Source organism: Arabidopsis lyrata, assembly GCF_000004255.2.
Source record: "Arabidopsis lyrata subsp. lyrata unplaced genomic scaffold ARALYscaffold_5, whole genome shotgun sequence".
Classification (NCBI taxonomy): Eukaryota; Viridiplantae; Streptophyta; class Magnoliopsida; order Brassicales; family Brassicaceae; genus Arabidopsis; species Arabidopsis lyrata.
The window spans coordinates 13,709,582-13,727,933 of record NW_003302551.1 but is presented as its reverse complement, the minus strand read 5'-3'; the positions used below and the strand labels follow the sequence as shown (position 1 = coordinate 13,727,933).

At 34.7% G+C, this 18,352-nt stretch overlaps 4 protein-coding genes and 1 long non-coding RNA gene across 5 annotated transcripts; 3 read left to right on the top strand and 2 right to left on the bottom strand.

Moving 5' to 3' along the window:
• Nucleotides 1-92: 92 nt before the first annotated feature.
• Nucleotides 93-2,376, top strand: LOC9311958 (pentatricopeptide repeat-containing protein At3g48250, chloroplastic). Its single transcript, XM_002877559.2, has one exon. The coding sequence runs from the start codon at nucleotides 187-189 to the stop codon at nucleotides 2,041-2,043; it is 1,857 nt and encodes a 618-aa protein (XP_002877605.1). The 5' UTR covers nucleotides 93-186; the 3' UTR covers nucleotides 2,044-2,376.
• A 2,201-nt stretch (nucleotides 2,377-4,577) lies between these two features.
• LOC9313673 lies at nucleotides 4,578-5,653 on the bottom strand. The gene is made up of 2 exons (XM_002875843.2): nucleotides 5,238-5,653; nucleotides 4,578-5,153 (listed from the first exon to the last, which is right to left on the bottom strand). Exons 1-2 carry the CDS (start codon nucleotides 5,392-5,394, stop codon nucleotides 4,771-4,773), a joined length of 540 nt encoding a protein of 179 aa, XP_002875889.1. The 5' UTR covers nucleotides 5,395-5,653; the 3' UTR covers nucleotides 4,578-4,770.
• A 93-nt stretch (nucleotides 5,654-5,746) lies between these two features.
• LOC9311957 (histone deacetylase 7) lies at nucleotides 5,747-8,459 on the top strand. The gene is made up of 5 exons (XM_002877558.2): nucleotides 5,747-6,716; nucleotides 7,108-7,524; nucleotides 7,625-7,743; nucleotides 7,833-7,923; nucleotides 8,031-8,459. The coding sequence occupies exons 1-5, from the start codon at nucleotides 6,192-6,194 to the stop codon at nucleotides 8,088-8,090; spliced, it is 1,212 nt and encodes a 403-aa protein (XP_002877604.1). The 5' UTR covers nucleotides 5,747-6,191; the 3' UTR covers nucleotides 8,091-8,459.
• A 354-nt stretch (nucleotides 8,460-8,813) lies between these two features.
• On the bottom strand, nucleotides 8,814-13,324 carry LOC9313672. The gene is given in 8 exon segments (XM_021026208.1): nucleotides 8,814-9,331; nucleotides 9,333-9,388; nucleotides 9,391-9,478; nucleotides 9,614-9,751; nucleotides 10,609-10,860; nucleotides 10,990-11,202; nucleotides 11,438-11,490; nucleotides 13,153-13,324. Coding segments are annotated over 8 exon segments (1,143 nt in total). The 3' UTR covers nucleotides 8,814-9,160.
• Nucleotides 13,325-14,700: 1,376 nt separating this feature from the next.
• Nucleotides 14,701-15,802, top strand: LOC110228180. Its single transcript, XR_002331781.1, has 2 exons — nucleotides 14,701-15,588; nucleotides 15,689-15,802. It is a non-coding gene; the product is annotated as an uncharacterized LOC110228180 (long non-coding RNA).
• The last annotated feature ends 2,550 nt before the right edge of the window (nucleotides 15,803-18,352 follow it).

The following is an 18,352-nucleotide window of genomic DNA, read 5'->3' as shown; positions in this document are numbered from 1 at the left end:
AAATGGGCTCAAAGCCCAAAACAAAATAAAATATCATAGCATAAAAACGCAGCGTTTCACGAGAGTCTTAAACCCCCAAATTTTCATGAAAATTGCATTTTTGCTCAAACCCTATAATTGTCACTGTATCTTCCTCTTCCTTCTTCTAAACACACAAAATCACAGTAGTAGCTGCCTGCTGTAGCCATGTACAGATCAAAGGCAATCCTGTCTTCTCTTCGTAACGCTTACTCACAGATCTCTACTCGATCGTATCTAAGCAGAGCTCAGGTGGGTTTTTCCTCGAACTCGATTTCGCCTCTCGATTCATTTGCAATCCCTAGTCGATTTCTTTGGAAATTCCGAACCTTTTCTTCGAAACCAGATTCTACGCTTCAATTAGTACTTGAGAACGATTGGTCTAAGGAAGTAGAGGAAGGATTGAGGAAACCGGATTTGTCTTTAACACACGAGACTGCGATTTACGTTTTGAGGAAATTGGAGAAGTATCCTGAAAAAGCTTATTACTTTCTTGATTGGGTTTTGCGAGATTCAGGGCTTAGTCCAAGTACTCCACTTTATAGCATTATGTTGAGGATTTTAGTGCAGCAGAGATCTATGAAGCGGTTTTGGATGACTCTGAGTGAGATGAAACAAGGAGGTTTTTATTTAGATGAGGATACTTATAAGACTATTTATGGTGAGCTTAATAAGGAGAAATCGAAAGCGGATGCTGTGGCTGTGGCTCATTTTTATGAGAGAATGCTTAAGGAGAATGCAATGTCTGTTGTTGCTGGAGATGTTTCTGCTGTTGTTACGAAGGTGGATTGGAGTTGTGAGGTTGAGAGGGAATTGCAGGAGATGAATCTCGTTTTGTCTGATAATTTTGTTATCAGGGTGTTGAAGGAACTAAGGGAACATCCCTTGAAAGCTTTGGCGTTTTTCCATTGGGTTGGTGGTAGTTCTTCTGGTTATCAACACAGTACTGTTACTTATAATGCGGCTTTGAGGGTTTTGGCCAGGCCCAATTCGGTTGCTGAGTTTTGGAGTGTTGTTGATGAAATGAAGACCGCAGGGCATGAGATGGATCTTGACACTTATATAAAGGTTTCAAGACAGTTTCAGAAATCTAGAATGATTACTGAGACAGTTAAGCTTTATGAATATATGATGGATGGTCCGTTCAAACCATCTATTCAAGATTGTAGTCTTTTGTTGAGGTATTTATCGGCTCGTCCCAACCCAGATTTGGATTTGGTGTTTCGGGTTTCGAGGAAATATGAATCAACAGGGAAGTCTCTCTCAAAAGCTGTTTATGATGGAATCCACAGGTCTTTAACCAGTGTAGGTAGGTTTGACGAAGCTGAGGAAATCACGAAGGCTATGAGAAATGCGGGTTATGAGCCGGATAACATCACATACAGCCAACTCGTGTTTGGGCTTTGTAAAGCTAAGAGATTAGAAGAAGCCCGCGGAGTCCTTGATCAAATGGAAGCACAAGGATGCTTTCCCGACATAAAAACTTGGACTATTCTGATCCAAGGGCACTGCAAAAACAATGAATTGGATAGGGCCTTGGCGTGTTTTGCGAATATGCTAGAGAAAGGGTTTGATATTGACTCTAATCTGCTTGATGTCTTGATAGATGGGTTTCTTATCCAAAACAGGATCGAGGGGGCAAGCATATTCCTTATGGAGATGGTGAAAAATGCCAATGTAAAGCCTTGGCAAAGCACTTACAAACGTCTTATAGACAAGCTGCTAGAGATCAAGAAGGGCAAAGAAGCGCTAGATCTTCTTCAGTTGATGAAGAAGCAAAATTACCCTGCATACGCAGAAGCTTTTGATGGATACCTTGCAAAGTTTGGGACTTTGGAAGACGCTAAGAAGTTCTTGGATGTGCTAAGCTCCAAGGATTCTCCTTCCTTTGCAGCCTACTTTCATGTCATTGAAGCTTTCTATCGAGAAGGAAGACTCACTGATGCGAAAAATCTTCTCTTCATATGTCCCCATCACTTTAAAACACACCCTAAAATCTCTGAACTCTTTGGTGCTGCAGCTTGAGGTATTCTATCACCCAATTGTTCTGCAGAGACATGTCCATCATCGCAAACCAAGAGGTCATCTACTGCTTGAAAGCCTTTCCATTCGACTTCTCTGGAGTAAAACAATAACACTCGAAAATAATGCCCATTAATTTCTCTGTTCTACGTGCTGCAGGGTTATGCCAAAACAGTCTATAGTAAGTTGATTTTGTAGGCTTTGTTGATGGAGATGAACGATGTTGGGGGATTGTTCATAAACAGTTTGCATTTATTTATTCATTTTTGTTGAACTCGTTCGTCTCTTTCTTGTTTTCTTCAACTCAGTATTGAATGGAAATCATTATTTTCATCAGAGATTGCAATTATGGATTGAGGTATTGCTCATGTCTGGTAGATTAGGACCTCTACTAAGAATCTGACAATTAGTGGAGTGCAGATGAAGAATCTTTCTCCTTGCTTTCATCTTTATTGAGGATCACAAAGAGCAATTGTTGAAAGGATCTTGATGCTTTTACTTGGAGGTTTTTTTCTGGATTTAAGATAGAATGATTTGTCATTGCTAACCTTTTTTTTAGAAAATATGAATTTTAGACGACATGAAAAGTCAGAAAACTCTTATCCGAATATTAACCTTCAGACCTGTCTGCTTTGGCCATGTGAGGTTTGTTCCAGAAGTCTGCTAAGCTTACGTGTTACTTCTTCACACATGCGATTGTCTGATTATTGGCTGAAAGAAGAGAGAGCTCACAAAGAGACATCATACTATAAAATGTCACTTCAATCAATGTATTTAATTATCAGCCAAGTGTTTTGGTCTCTGGACTTTTTTTTTCTTTGTTTGTTTTTGATACATCAACTTCTCTTTGTTTCTTATACCATACGTTGCATACTTGCATAAACATTTCATGAAAATTGTTTTTGAAACAATTAAGGTCTTAGTTCATACCAAAAAAAAACTAAGGTCCGAATCGACTGGTTACTAAGATATGTTCGTTAGTTTTTTATTATGTGGCCAGATCAGGTTTAAACTTTGAAAACGTAGGGTTTATTTTGAACCAATCTTTAATAAAACCGGACCGGATTGAAACTGGTTAACCGGTATCACAGCATTTTTACCGTAAACTAACAAAACAGAGATGGAGATTCCGGAAGAAAAAGTAATTCAGGATTAAGAAAATGATGATGCAAAGGAATCAACTTTTGACATGGAAACCGTCTATTGATGCTTAGGTTTTTCGGGCACGTATCTAATCTTGTGTGTTATAGTGACAGTGATGCTGACATTTAACCAGTTTATTTACACCAAAGTTAGATAAGTGTCCACTTGCCCTACATTTTCTATTCTCCAATTTGTTACCTGAAAAAGGTTAGAAGATTGATTGGCTTAATGACACAGTGATATGATTAAGACATTTATTTGTTAATTAGATTTAGATCCAACGATGTCGAGTAAATCAAATCAAAGTTCTTACATTTTGTTAACAATATAAAATTTTGATTATTTTTTCTTCGGAAAACAGTCTCCCTCGGTGTGTAATGGTCACTTCAAGTTTGTTCCACTGCTACAATATTTTTTCTTCTATCTCAAAATCAGCGAATATGACTACTTCAAATTTCGGTCCGGTCTTATGGCTCCTTTGAACCAAAAACCAGAAGAAAACACAAAAAATAATTTGGGAAACTTCTCTTATCTTTTTATTATGTAAACATGGTTAATTTTAGAAGAGAAATACTCAATAGACATTTATTAAATTGAATAAACTGTTCATTATTTATTTGGATTCACTCTATCGATTTGGGTGAAACAAAGTTTTGAATAAATAACATGTTACTAGCTAATTATTTATTCTTATAAATAATTATTTGAGAGAAAATATTGTACTATTAGTTAAAGAAATAACAAGATTAAACGAGAAGTAAAATTAGATAAGAAATATAGATCATCAAGTTAAAGAATGGTGTATAAAGGAGTCTGGTTTCTCCAAGCCACCACCTCTAAATACTCATTTTTTGTATGGCTTGCCACACACCTCTAAATACTCAGAACCTTGGTCAAGTCGTTTGACAATCAATAATCGTTGGGTAACCAACTTGGGTTTGGTCCTTTACAATCGAGTTAAAACGCAATCCGCGTTTGAGAAACGATTCCAAAACTCACCTTTCACTCGCTATTTTTCTATAATTATGGGATTTAATTAATACTAATGTAGTTTCTTGGGAAAATAAAACTGAGTTGGATATATGTCATCCTGACTAGACACATAAAAAAAAAAAAACCAAATCAATTTACAATAATAAATAAACTTATAAACAAAAAGGAACAAAGTGAACGTTAACAACATACAAAAAAAAAAAAATGAATGGAGATCAAAACCTCTGCTGAGGAAACAAAAAAAAGAAAAAACTCTTACCAGAGATACACGTGTGAGGAAACACATCCACTGATCCCCACCATACACACGTGTACTCACATCTGACTACGACACGTTTCATGTCTGGAACGGTCGCAACGTACCACGTATTGAATAAAACTGACGTCGTACGTTTCTCACATATCTTAACGGCAAAGTTAACGGTTAAAAAACCCGCCGGAAAAAAAATTCCGTCATCTTCTCCGTTTGTTCACCGACCACAAAATATCACTAATTTTCATAATTCTTCTCTTCACAAACAACAACACATCATCAACCTAAATTTCATTTTTTCACATTTATTTTTCTAAGGCATTTTTATTTCACCGTCAACGTTATTGCCAGATAAGCTTGGAGTCTCTGTTGTGAACACGGCAGTTACAGCAACGAGAATATTCTCCAGTTCTCATACGGAATCTACTGAGAAGATTCTCCGCCGGAGCCAAACAGTACCGAGGCGGAGAAGGAGAAGCCACGACGGAGAACGGCGATTTCGGTGATAGATCTCCACCACCGCCGCTAGATCGTGGCGACATCTGCTTAGGAGGCGACAAAATCGCACGGATCTTGCCTCCGTAAACACGATCGTATTCTTCAACCATATTCGCTAGATCCTCATCTGACTTGACGGAAATTAGTGTCTCCAGATCTCCGTTTGGTAATTGACACTTCAATTCAACGGAATAGCCACAAAATTCCTCCAATTTCATCATCAATTCTGAAGAAGAAGTAGAAAAATCAACACCGTTAAATCGGGAAAGTTAGATGAAATCGGAATTGGGGAAAAGAAATTGAAACGGACCTGTGAAAGAGATTGAGTGATGAACGGAGAGTACTCTGGTGAAACCGCCGACGTAACGGAGCTTTCCATCGATAGAACGAGGGAGGATTCTGCCGCCGTAACTGCAGAGGAACTTGAGACTGTTCTTCGTTTTCTGATTCTCAGCTACGGCCACCATTTTTAGAAGCTTCTAGGTTTCGAAAATTTTCTCTGTGTTTTTTGGTTTCTTTTTCTCTTAAACGGAGAATTATGGGGGACAAAGGGAACTTATTTATAGGTAGGAAATGACGTCATTGTTGGGACCCATTTGTATATAGGGAACTGAAAAGATTCGTCATTTGTTGATACATTACAATTTACAAGGGTGTTTTGGACAATTTCGTTATCGTTAATCAAATTATTCTTTTTTACTTTCATTGCATTAAGCAAAGAAATTGAGTTTGTGTATTTTTCAAGTTAAGTGGCTCATATTTATTGGCTATATAATTAATTTATTAATGTCGTCGATTCGTTGGTAGTTTGGTACAGTCTCTACACAAATTTTTCCATGTGAATGAATCGTGTGTTTTTTGTTCCCTGTTAAAAGTAATTGAAGAATTATTATGTCCAATGAACGACGGTTTTATATAGTTCTTATGCATTTTTTATATTTTTGTAAGCATAATCTTGATAATTGATCTCCTAATTTATTTGAGCTTTTGGATTTATAGCATGACTAGGAATTGATTAGTGAGAATTAAGTTTTTAAGCGGTTAGATGTAACCGATCAATCAACAAAAGTAGTTACGAGCATTTTATTTAGAGATTAATATAATTTAATTTTCCTATCTTGTTTCTTTATTTTTTCTCTATTTAACCACTAAAATGTTTTCTATCTTTTACTGATCCTAACCGCATCAAAAAATTTCATAACCGCGAAAATCAAATCTCTCTTCTTGGCGGAAAAAAAGAAAACGGCAGAGAAAGAGAAAGAAAATGGAAAATACGGCGAGCTTAGTGACGGGTCCCGACGGACGAAAACGGCGAGTGAGCTACTTCTTCGAGCCAGAGATTGGCCAACCAACGGATCCCTTTCCGAGCCATATGGCGCACAAGCTCGTCCTCACATATGGCCTCGACCGCCACATGGAAATCAGCCGCCCATATCTCGCCGGCGTTTTCGATTTCACACAATTCCACTCACCGGAGTATATCCAATTCCTCGCCTCCCTTACGCCGATGAATTTAAAGGATCCTTCCGTCTCGCTTAACAAAAGTCGCTTCTTCGACCTAGATGTGAACCGGCACACAAACAGTACTATCTTCAACGGCCTCTTCGATTATTGCCGCGCCTCTGCTGGTGGTTCTTTAAGCGCCGCCGTCAAATTGAACCGTCGGGAAGCCGATATTGCTATCAATTGGGCCGGTGGGATGCACCGTGCCAAGCGTGATCGTGCTTCTGGCTTTAGCTTCGTCAATGACGTTGTGCTTGCGATTGCCGAGTTGCTCAAGGTTTTCAAGGTAACTGTTTCCATTGATTTGCAATTTCATGAATCTTGACGCATCTAAATTGGAAATTACGCTTAGAATCTGCTTCTCTACTTTACTCTTTATTGTTTCCATGAATGAGAGATGTTTCTGCGAATTGTTTGGGGAATATGCAATTTCTTGATCTTAGTATTCAGATTTGAGCGTTGATTGTTGAATCTTGATGCATCTAAATTGGAAATTATGCTTAGAGTCTTGCTGTTTCTGGTAATCTGTGAGGAATTTTATGATATCAGCTATTGAATTAGACCTAAACGTCGACGAGTTCCTTGTTCTGAAGAACATTTTGTATGTTTGTTTTACTTGACTTCTGTGAAAAGTACTGGCTTGCATCTGAATGGTTTCTGAATTTTGTTGTTGACAGCGAGTTCTCTACATAGATATTGGCTTCCGTCATGGGGATGCAGTGGAAGAAGCATTTTACAATACGGATAGAGTTATGACTGTTTCTTTCCACACATATACGGACACACCTTTCCCAAGAGACGGAGACAGAAGGGAGTTGTATTCTCTAAAAGCACCATTAAAGAATGGGCTCAAAGATAAAAGTCTTCGCAACTTGTTCAGACCTGTTATCAACAAGGCAATGCAAGTTTATCAGCCAGAAGTTGTTGTTCTTCAGTGTGGTGCTGATTCATTAGCTGGTGATTTTACATTCAACTTGAAAGTCAAGGGTCACGGTGCTTGTCTCGAGTACATAAGATCTTTTAATGTTCCTCTCATGGTCTTGGGTGGTGGTGGTTCTACTTTTCGACATGTTGCTCGTTGCTGGTGCTATGAGGTCTGTTTTATCTCTTTGATAACTTCAAATCTACAGTATGTGTTTTCATATCATACAAGTCTTGTTATTGATGGGTGATTTTTCTTCTTCCTTGTTGTAGACAGCGATTGCGGTTGGGGTTGGGGAACAACTTGAAGAAGAACTCAAAGTCAATGAGTTTCATTATAAGCCAAACTTCCAGCCGGATTTTAACACAGCAAGAGATATTGAGATTATAAGGTAACTTTTGCTTTCTATACACCTCTTTGGCATTCCTTTTCATTCTCTTATCTGATTATGGAGTAACTTACTTGTGCCTTCGATTACAGGAATGGTTTACTACGGCAACTTTCACAGCTAATACACGTACCAAGTGTACAGTTTCAAGACACTCCACCAATCAGTGAAGCTACAGAACCGGTACTACAGCTACAATCATTCATACATTGCCATTATATGTCTCTCTCTTTTTCTGGGTTAATTTTGTCATGTGTGAGGCTTTTAAGATTCGTATCTCATCTCTGTAGGCGGAAGTGGACATGGAGAAGAGACAAGTTATACAAAATTTGAGGCGATCCAAGCTATGAATCAGAGACTCTGACGAGGATTGGCATTTATACAGATAAGGCCAATGGGTAATGTGTCATAGGAGACGGATTCTTCATACTTAGTTTCACCTTTTTGTGAGTTGTTTTACAAACATGTACTTAAAAAAAAAAGAACGAGAGGTGTAAAGAAATCAACACTTTGTGTAAGCGTGATTACAGAAACTGTCAAATATTATAGGAAATTCAAACAACAGATTGTTGTTGTCAAAAGTCTTCAAAACATCATCTAAGTTTTAGTGTATTCCTTGCTGTGAAGAGGAAAACAGAGTTCCACTTTCATTTTGTTACCCTGTAACATGTTAGAATTACTATATAAGTTGTCGGTTGGAAACTATAGAATTACTATCAAATTATTGTTTTGCAATCTTGTAAGTTTACAGATATTTCAAACTAGAGCCTACTAGCTCACAAAGATCCAGAGATCTTGGCGCGGAACTTTACTCACCTTTATTACTTATCTGGAACGAGTTAGATATATAGAAATTCTCTTTAGATATATAGATATATAGAAAGTCAGTAAAAATTTCATCGGATATAGAATGTGAATGTGAGAACTCTGTTAAATTCTCTTTGACCGAATTCTTATTTATTTACTTTTTTGGCAACGATCGAACTCTTAAATAGGAAATCTTATTTTAGATAATGAAACCAAAAATGATTACTTGACTTGATTCAGACACTCAATGGAATTGTTAAATGAAATTTTTATATAAATAACTACTAGCTAAACCAAATAAGAAATTCCCAACATAATCCAAATTAAATGTAATTTTAGCGTATCTTCGTATATAAATTGATAGCATATGTGCGAGACAAATCATCACAGGTTAACCAACTTAATCAAGGGAAGTAAGAGTCGAGAAAATGGTTTTTTTTTTTGAATTCAAAAATCAAGTAATCCAATTTTGGTATATTGGCTTCTAAAATGTTATGTAAATATGATAATCCAAACTCTAATTATCATATTTCACAAACTAATAATTGTATCATTATGTCCAAGAACTAAGGACATAACGTTATATCCTGGTCAGCGAAGTAAAATGAGCCTCTCACTCTTCATTGTATCCCTTTTGGGCGTTGTAACACGTTGAGTTCATCGTACGCAAGACCGGTAGCAGCTAAAAGAAGTAATCAATGATTTTGAGGTTGCGGAAGAACCTTTCTTTTCTGAAGTCTTCTTCCGCGAAGTGGCCCGAACCCATTTGCGTGGTAGTATGTTATATGGTCGTAGCTGCATGTGTTTACAACCTCACCACCCCACTGTACGAAGGTCGACGACCGTCAGCTAGACGCGTAAACAGCTTCTACGGCCAATACCCAATAAAATATGAGTCAATACCCAACCACCAATTCCCATCGTTCGTATCCTACAATTCGAAAATTAAATATTACAAATAGAACAGAAAATAAAAATAAGCAAGAGACTAACTTTCAGGGACAAGCATTTAACCAAATGTTAACTAAATATATTGAACCAAATTAAATCTGTTTATGCAACACACCTTCCATATGAACATGGTTATGTCATATTGGTTGCCGCCATAAGAAGAGGGTGGAGAAAATACACCTCCGAATGCAAACTGGCTACTGACTTGTAAACCGCCAGAACATTCAAGGTTAAGACACCCTGACTTCCGTATGTGTCCTTCTACAAAACATTAACAGTTCCAAGTTTCCAACAATAGTACATAGTTTATTTGCATAATTGAAAGACACATGAGATACAATTATAGTGTATGACACTGTTCTATTGAACAATAGTAACTTTTTTTTTTTTTTTTGACTGATATGAAATGGCTTTTATGTAGTGTCAATTTCAACTCATGTTAATACTGTCAAAATTGACGTTACTATTGCTAGTTAAACATAGCGTCATTTTCTTAATTGAAGTAAGGGAAGTTATCTAAACATTTTCATTTTAAACTGTCGTTGATATAATTTTTTTTTTTTTTTGGGGTCAAACTGACGTTGATATAATTATAACTAAAATTCGAGCCTAAAACAAGTTTACATGCATTCAACTAAACATACTTGAATTTTCGTGATTATGTAGAAGTGGATGATCAAAAGCAAGTGTTCTCTCGTATATTCTCTAATTGAATCTGACGCGTGCTATATGAAGCCATATTTTTCATGAATTACCACACCATTTGCAATTATTTTTCAGTAGTATAGTACTATTTTACCACTAAACTAATTATTTAGATAAAATACTAAGAAACTGAAATAAAATTTAATCCATACAAAAATTTAATTAATCAAACATTCACAATAAACATAAATATCATAAAAACTATAAAATTCTAGGAAAAATTTTGATGGCTCAATTTCTATTTTTTTTCCTTATGTTTTGCTTAATTTTTGCCTAATTTTGTCAAATTTTTTCTCTTTATCTCAATTTTTTTTAACAAATATAATTTATTGACAGAGTTTTAGTAAAAAAAAAATAGTTAGTTATCATGAAATGAATTTAAAGAATATTTGATGTTTTAAAAATGTTTGATTTCGTTTGGAAGTAGAGTAAAAGAACCCTAGAATATTAAAACGAATTGATCCAATCAACCTATACCAACGTGGATCGGGTCACCAAACAAATCTTCTCAATGCAAAACTAATATTTTTAGGCTATTTGCCAAATTTGCGACAATCTAAATTCGTTTGTACCATGTACTATAGATGGATTCCACTTCCACACGTTCATAGTTGCCACTGTTCCATATATTCCCCGCAGATATACCACCTCTCCAATCTCGCGCGTACTATTATTTTGCATCAAATGAAACCAAAATTAAAAGGTCAAATTAATTCAAATTCCAACATAAAAAAATAACAACATGTGCAATACACTAATACTATTGGTATGTTTATTAAAAGTAACCTCGTGTCCCTCATCAGCGGCGTATGGAACTGTTCGGCGATTGACTCGAACATCTGTCCAATGATTTTTCCTAAATCGTTTAAGCCTGACCATGCTATGTCTTATGGGTATAGTTTGTTCAGGACAGCTGGTGCCGTTTTGGTTCCACACCTGCCAAACTCTTATTTTTTCCGTTTTGTTGATCATATAGGGTAATTCTGCGGCGGGTGCGTGCTTAATTTGAAAGAAAAACAAACAATAATTAGTACAAAGATAATAAAATATACAACAAAAGTACATTAGGAACGTAAGAGATGTCACTGTTTTAAAGTTATTACAATATTACCTTAATCGAATTTAGAGAGAAAAAAAAAACTAAAAAAGATTTTGGCGTCGCTTTGAGAACTGACTTTACAATTCAATGAAATGTTTTAGGCTATTTGCACTAAAAAAAAGGAACCGAACATACCTGAATTTCATGATTCTTCGAAAGCGGATGATCAAATGCAGGCTTGTCTCGCACTACGTTTTCTTTACTTGGAAGTCAGAAATATCTATATATCGATTAAAGAAATTATTCTCAAACTTTTTGGGGATATCCCAAAATGTAAAGTTTTCACGCTTTAACTAAGTTGATAAAATTTGCAAATTTTAAAAGTAAAAGACTATGTGAAGAATTAAAATAAATATTAAAATAGAATATACTTGGAATATTTATTTTAGAATCGATTAATTTTTTTTTTTTTATTTAACTACTCTAAATGTTACTAGTTATTCGTTATTACTTTATTATATTAGTTGAACTAGAAGTATCGAACATTATTTAAACCTTTTTTTAATTTAATTACTCAAATGTTATTAGTTGTTACTTTATTATATTAGTCGAACTCGAAGTGTCAAACATTATTAACCGCTATTTTTTATATAATATTGTTACTGAAATTAACCGCATAAATTTATTCATATATTCATAACTGGGAAAAAGCCGAAAAACTCCCTGTTTAATTTTTATTTGGACGTTTAATTCCTAATTATTTTTGGTTGGAATAAAAATACACATAGTAATTAAAGGAGGCGATATAATACCCAAAAACAAAATATTGTTATTTTCATACTCACGATTTCATAACAAAAATAAAATTCTAATTTTACCCTTACAATTTGAATTAACTATTAATTTTTAACTGACATGACAATCATTTTTAATTTTATTTGAATAGAAAGTAATTTTATTTATATTTTGTTAAAAAAAATTATTTTTTAACTATATTAACTAGAAAAATGATCTTTTATTCAAAAAAATTAAAATTGATTGCCACGTCACTTAAAAATTAATACTTAATTTAAATTGTAAGGGTAAAATTGGAATTTTATTTTGGTTATGAAATCGTGAATATGAAAATAATAGTATTTTTGGGGTATTAAATCGAACACTTTAATTACTATGTGTATTTTTCTTCTAACCGAAAATAATTAGGTATTAATTAGAGCTTTTGCAAAAATGCCCCTTTTTCAATGTCACTTTTCAAAAATGCCCCTTCTTTAAAACCTTATAAAAAATGCTCTTAAAAATATAAGATTTACCATTATTAAAACATACACAAACTACATTTCTATGTATCTAAAATCTTATAAATACTTTATAAATGCATTTTAAATACCTTTAAAAACCTTCAAAATATCTTGTAAAACCTTTGAAAAACTTTAAAAATCCTTTAAAATAACTTGTAAAACCTTTAAAAACACCTTATAAAACCTTATAAATACTTGGATCGAGTCTTCAAGTAGTAGTTACAATCCATAAGTACCTTATAAACCTAATAAAACTTTATAAAAATTTCAGATTTAAAAAGGGGCAGTTTTGAAAATAGACATCTAAAAGGGGCATTTTTGAAAAAGGGCACACCAAAAAGGGCATTTTTAACAATTTCCTTATTAATTAACGTCCAAATTAAAATTAAACTGATATTTTTCGGTTTTTTTCCCGCAAAAAAAAAAAATCTTCTAACAAATAGTCTAACTGAAAGAATCCACAAAGACGTTACTGAAATAAACTCTTCGCTCATCCTCCGTTTCCGGCCGGCGTCGGCTTCTCCGGCGTCGGCCCTTATCGTTTTTTCTCTTATAACTTGAATATCTGTATAGTTTTAGGTATTAATAACAATCAACAATGAATCCCAAAACAATTGTGATGGTGTTCGTCCTCCAATCTTTCATCGCCTTTCTCTTCTTTTGTGAGAGTTTTTTTCCGACCATAACCCGACAAGGATTCCGGAGTAGCGTCGGTGTCTTTCCGCTGAGGATCTATCCAAGCGGCTTCTTTTCGTTTGCGAAAGCAACCGTATTTCACCACCATCGTAGAATGGTCAAATTTGTCATCAATTTTTCCAAAACGAGATGCAAACTTCAGTCTCAAATCTGGGATCCGGGCACATTAAGCATCGGATTAGAAGATGGTGTGATTAATTTTCAGACATATTGTATCACTAACAACCGCCTATTATTCTTCTCGACGGTTATGGAGTCGACACCAAGACTTGCACCAATTGGCTCATATGATTGGTTAACTTTTCTATCAAATTTGAGAAAGGGAGAGCAATTTTGGATTTGTTATCCAGAGAAATATAATTGCGACTTTATCGTTTGTGGAAAGGAATCATGGATGCTTAGTTTTGACAATAGTCGGATTGCGATGTCTCCATTCATCTGTATGGATAGACATTTTTTTTGGATGGAATCTAAGTCCATTAAAACAGATTGGATTGAGTTATGGATGCATCAGGTTGACTAGGGCTAGGTTGGGCCTTTGGTTCTATTGTTCTATTTGCTTTGTTTTGGCAACACAACTTGACTGATTTGGATTGGACCTGGTGGATATGGAAAGTATCAACGACCTTCAGAATGGGATTCATTGAGAATATTGGATTTGGTAGGCGGTTTCGGCATGATCTTCAAAGTTTCTCGTATATCGTATTGAGTTTCAAAAGACAAGACGTAAAATCATTACACGCAACACTTCAGTTTTTTCTTTTAAACAAAGTAATGCGAAAAGCATTTTGGAGTTTCATCTATAAGATGATAGCCAATTACGAGTATGTGAAGGCTTCCGATCGGCAGCATGGTCACTTCCACTCCTTCAGCAAAATTGTGTTTCAATTTCTCTATTTGTGTCAATGGTTGTAAATGAATGGTTCATGTATCATGTAAAACTTTTTATGATATAATATATTTGATTTGCCGAAAAAAAAAAAACATTTGCTTTTTTTTTTGGACAAATTTGTTTTCTTTTTCTTATCTATAAATAACAATATTTGAGAAGTGTTTTTGCTGATGTGTCGGACTCTCGGCTCTTGTTGATATTTAATTTTATTTTCGTAATTAAAAGTTAATTATTGCGGTAATTTACGTAAAAATCGTAATGGCAAACAATAATCATATAAAATTACTATGCTAACCTTGTATCGTTAAGGAAACATAAAAAATAAATATCTAATAATTGTTTAATTTTAAAAAAAAAAGAAATCAGACGTACCGGAATTGAAGAAAGTTTTAGGGTTTAGTCCTCGTTTGAATCTAACATCAAAACAAGATAACAAGAAAACAAAAAATATACAAGACAATATATTATGTTCGTTGGTAGAGAACCCACCATGTTCGGATTGATGTTGGTTCATTGTGAACTTTATCATGTGGACGTGATTCCTCTAATATAATTGTCGTTCTTGGAATTAAACCCTAACCCAGAGCAAAAAGAAAGAAAAAAAAAAGAGGATAGATACATATAGGTTGCATATAGATTGTGATTTAGGTTTACGAATATCACCTTTCTCTTTGTTGTAAAATATTGCATGACATCAATTAGAAATCGATGGTGAACGGCTTGAACGAGGCTGAGTACGATCGTCATATTCGACTCCCCTTTTGGTTTTGTCGTAAATTGGTTTACCGATTGGCGATTAACCAAGACGTTCGTGAAACATTAGTATTATTGACTTTTTAAAAATTTCCAACTAGCCAATAATAATGATGGAAAACAATAAGATAAATATCACGTTTCTATTTCGATTGTGTTAGATATGGTAAATCTTAAGAATGTGTCAATTTTGATATTTTCATACTATGATCAATATTATGATAATATCGAATATCATTGTCGATCTTGGATTGTTAAGTTTATTTCCATTTAGTTGATCGTATAATCAGGAAAAATTCTATTAATTTAATATACATGATTTTGTGAAAATAGTAGTTTTGTTAGTACGGATTATCGTGTGTATATATTCTAACGGAAAATATGTTAATATTCCTTTCGTCATTATCATCTCAAAATAATAAACGTAAAAAAATAAAATAAAAAGGGTCTCTTCGTTTAGTATAAATAGCATGCATGGTGTTCAGTTGCAGATCAAACTAACCCCTGTTCTCATTTTTTTTTTTTTTTTTATGCTTCGTATGATTGTATGCGTATGTTTATTACATTCTGATGATCTAAACTCTTCCATGTTTGTTTGTAGGTATCGAGGTTTCCTCGATGGAGCTTGTGTCTTGAGGATGTATGCGGGAAGTCTGACTAATACATCTATGGATTAAGCGGTATATTTTGGATTCATATCGTTTGCGGTATGTATCTACTATAATATTCATATTTGGACTAATATTGTTACCTCTATGTTTTAATCTGTTTTCCATTGGGGTTGAGAAGTCATTGACGTGTTTCTAGGGATCAAGAGTCGATGTTTATGTAGACAAAGCTTGTGTTCGTTTTATTCGCGAAGGTCCCTTGGAAATTTTTACTTTTTTGTTGTTGTATTCACCGTCGGAGATATTCCAAGCCCTAAAGCGTGCAACTATTAATATAAATATCCTCCATCGTTTTCACGAAAAAATAAAAAAACCTTAAAAAAATGGATCGATTGTAACATTTTTTAAAATTAATAATATTCGTAAACACGAAAAAATAAGAAAACCTAAAAAAAAAAAGGATCGATTGTAATTTACGTACCACTTTAGAAGATGTTCATCGTACCTCATCATCATGTTCTTCATCGCATGTAAACTTTTTAATATACATACCGGACTTGAAAACCTAAAATATAGCATATAACCAGAGAGAATCGACAATTTAGTGATAGAACATCACCTTTTGATCGAATCTGACATGATGGAAAGACGACTCTTAATTAATATCTTGTCCATGCCAAGTCTTCAAACCATCATATTGAATTATTGATGCTATCCTGCATCATACAGTTCAAGCTAATAAAAGAGGGTGTTCTTTAAAATTACCTTGGATTATCTGATTGGATCATGCACGAATAATGACTACAGACTCGATGAAAGTGTATTAATCCATTGATCGTAATGAAAAACGTGGGATTTCGTAGAAGGAGACGGAGAATGGTCGTGTCACGTGTGTCTTCTTTTTTTTTTTTCTTTTTTTTCGCTTTGTTTTCCGTTTTTTTTTTGTTTTTTTTCCCAACCAATCGTTTGTGATAATTATGAGTTAAAAATTAAATTTTCCTCTTTTGATAAATAGATATTGGCAAAAAATATCAAAACAATCCTACGTATATTCTTGAAATTTGATTCATATCTCTAATATATCAAAATAATATATATATATATATATATATATATATATATATATATAAGACAGTCTTTGACGAGTGGACAATTTTGTAGAATGAGTAGTAAACTGATAGTCGCACATCAGCCCTATCTAGATATGCATGTAGTTCAGGATTTGCCACTTCTATCTGATGGAATATGGTTTGAAAATCTACCTGTCTGAATGCATTCGCAGCCTTCTTAACCAATCCAAATGTTTCTTTACCTTTAAAACGGACCAATATATTTTTGTACAGATGGTATGTACAAATTCCTCTACTCGCCTTCGGATAAACCACATTGATTGCTTTCGCAATTGATTTGTGCCTATCTGAAATAATGGCTAGGCCCTCATCATCTGGTATGACACAGCTCAGTTGCTTGAAAAACCATTCCCAAGATTCATCATTTTCTGTATCAACCACAGCAAAAATAATCGGAAAAATCTGAAAATTACCATCTTGAGTTGTTGCTGTAAGAAGTGTCCGTTTGTATTTTCCCTGTAGAAAAGTACCATCAACAACCACCACTTTCCTCATGAATGGAAATCCAAGCATGCTTGCACCAAAGGCTAGAAACATGTACTTAAATCTTTTTTCTTCATCAACTTCAAGTCTCGTCAATGTCCCCGGATTAGCCCTTCTTAACATGTACAAGTAAGTAGGTAGTTGCTCATAACCACTCTCTGGACTTCCTCTTACCAATTCTCGCGCATACCTCAGCGTCCTATAAGCCTTCCAATAATCCATCTATTAAGAAAAACGTTTGTTAAAATTTAAAAACGCCAAGTAATGTTTTAAAATGCCAAAAATTATTAAAATTTGTATTGTACCTTGATCTGAAAACGTTTGTTCAATGATTCAACAACATGCATTGGCAATACTTTGGGGCCAATTCCACCAACAAAATCCTTGTATAATACTCCAAGAATATCATGAGTTGCTTGACGGGCACGTGCAGAACGCTCAGTTACTGAACATGAGTGTTCAGAAATAAAAACACGAATATGAAACTTTAGGTAGTCTCTTTGTGTCGTAGCTCGTACCCTCCACGTACACCCTTTTATCCAGCACTTGACAATCAATAGAAGAGGTGTCGATTTGTCTACGTAGAAATCGAATCTCTGTACTACGGTTAGTATCTTCAGTCGTGTTTCCAAGTGTTCTTTTGATTCGTAACACTGTCCAACAGCCAAATCCACATAAGGCAATTGAAACTTTGCGTAATAATCATCATCTTTTTGTTCTTCAGTATATATACCTGAACTCTTTTTCTTCAACGACAGTATTTGTTTTTCTTCTACAACTGGTGGAATCCCATACAAGCTATAATTCTCATCATCAGAATCTGTTCCGTCAGAGTCGTCACAGTAATCAAATCTCGTTTCTTCATCATCATCGTCGTCATCGCCAATAGCTTCATGAATCAAATCTGTAACTTCCTTAACCAACTCGTTTGCGATTCTTGTTCGTTTTCTCTGGAAGGTACTGTCAACGATGCCATTGTTGTTGGGTTGATTAGCTTCAATTGTAACTTTCTTCTTCACTTCATCACAAAGTCGAATTGTATCGCTCTTCAATTGCCCCAAAAAAGAGTGAAACTGTCTTGAATTAGTAATAAAAACGGGTGGTGTATCATCCGGTAAATTCTGAGACAACATCTTCGAAATCTTGTAACTCAACACAACATCACAGCCTCTATTCTCGATTCCGTAATCCTCCATTACCATTCGAATGCATTGAGAGTAACTGGTTTCCCTATTAGCTTCCAGAACTCG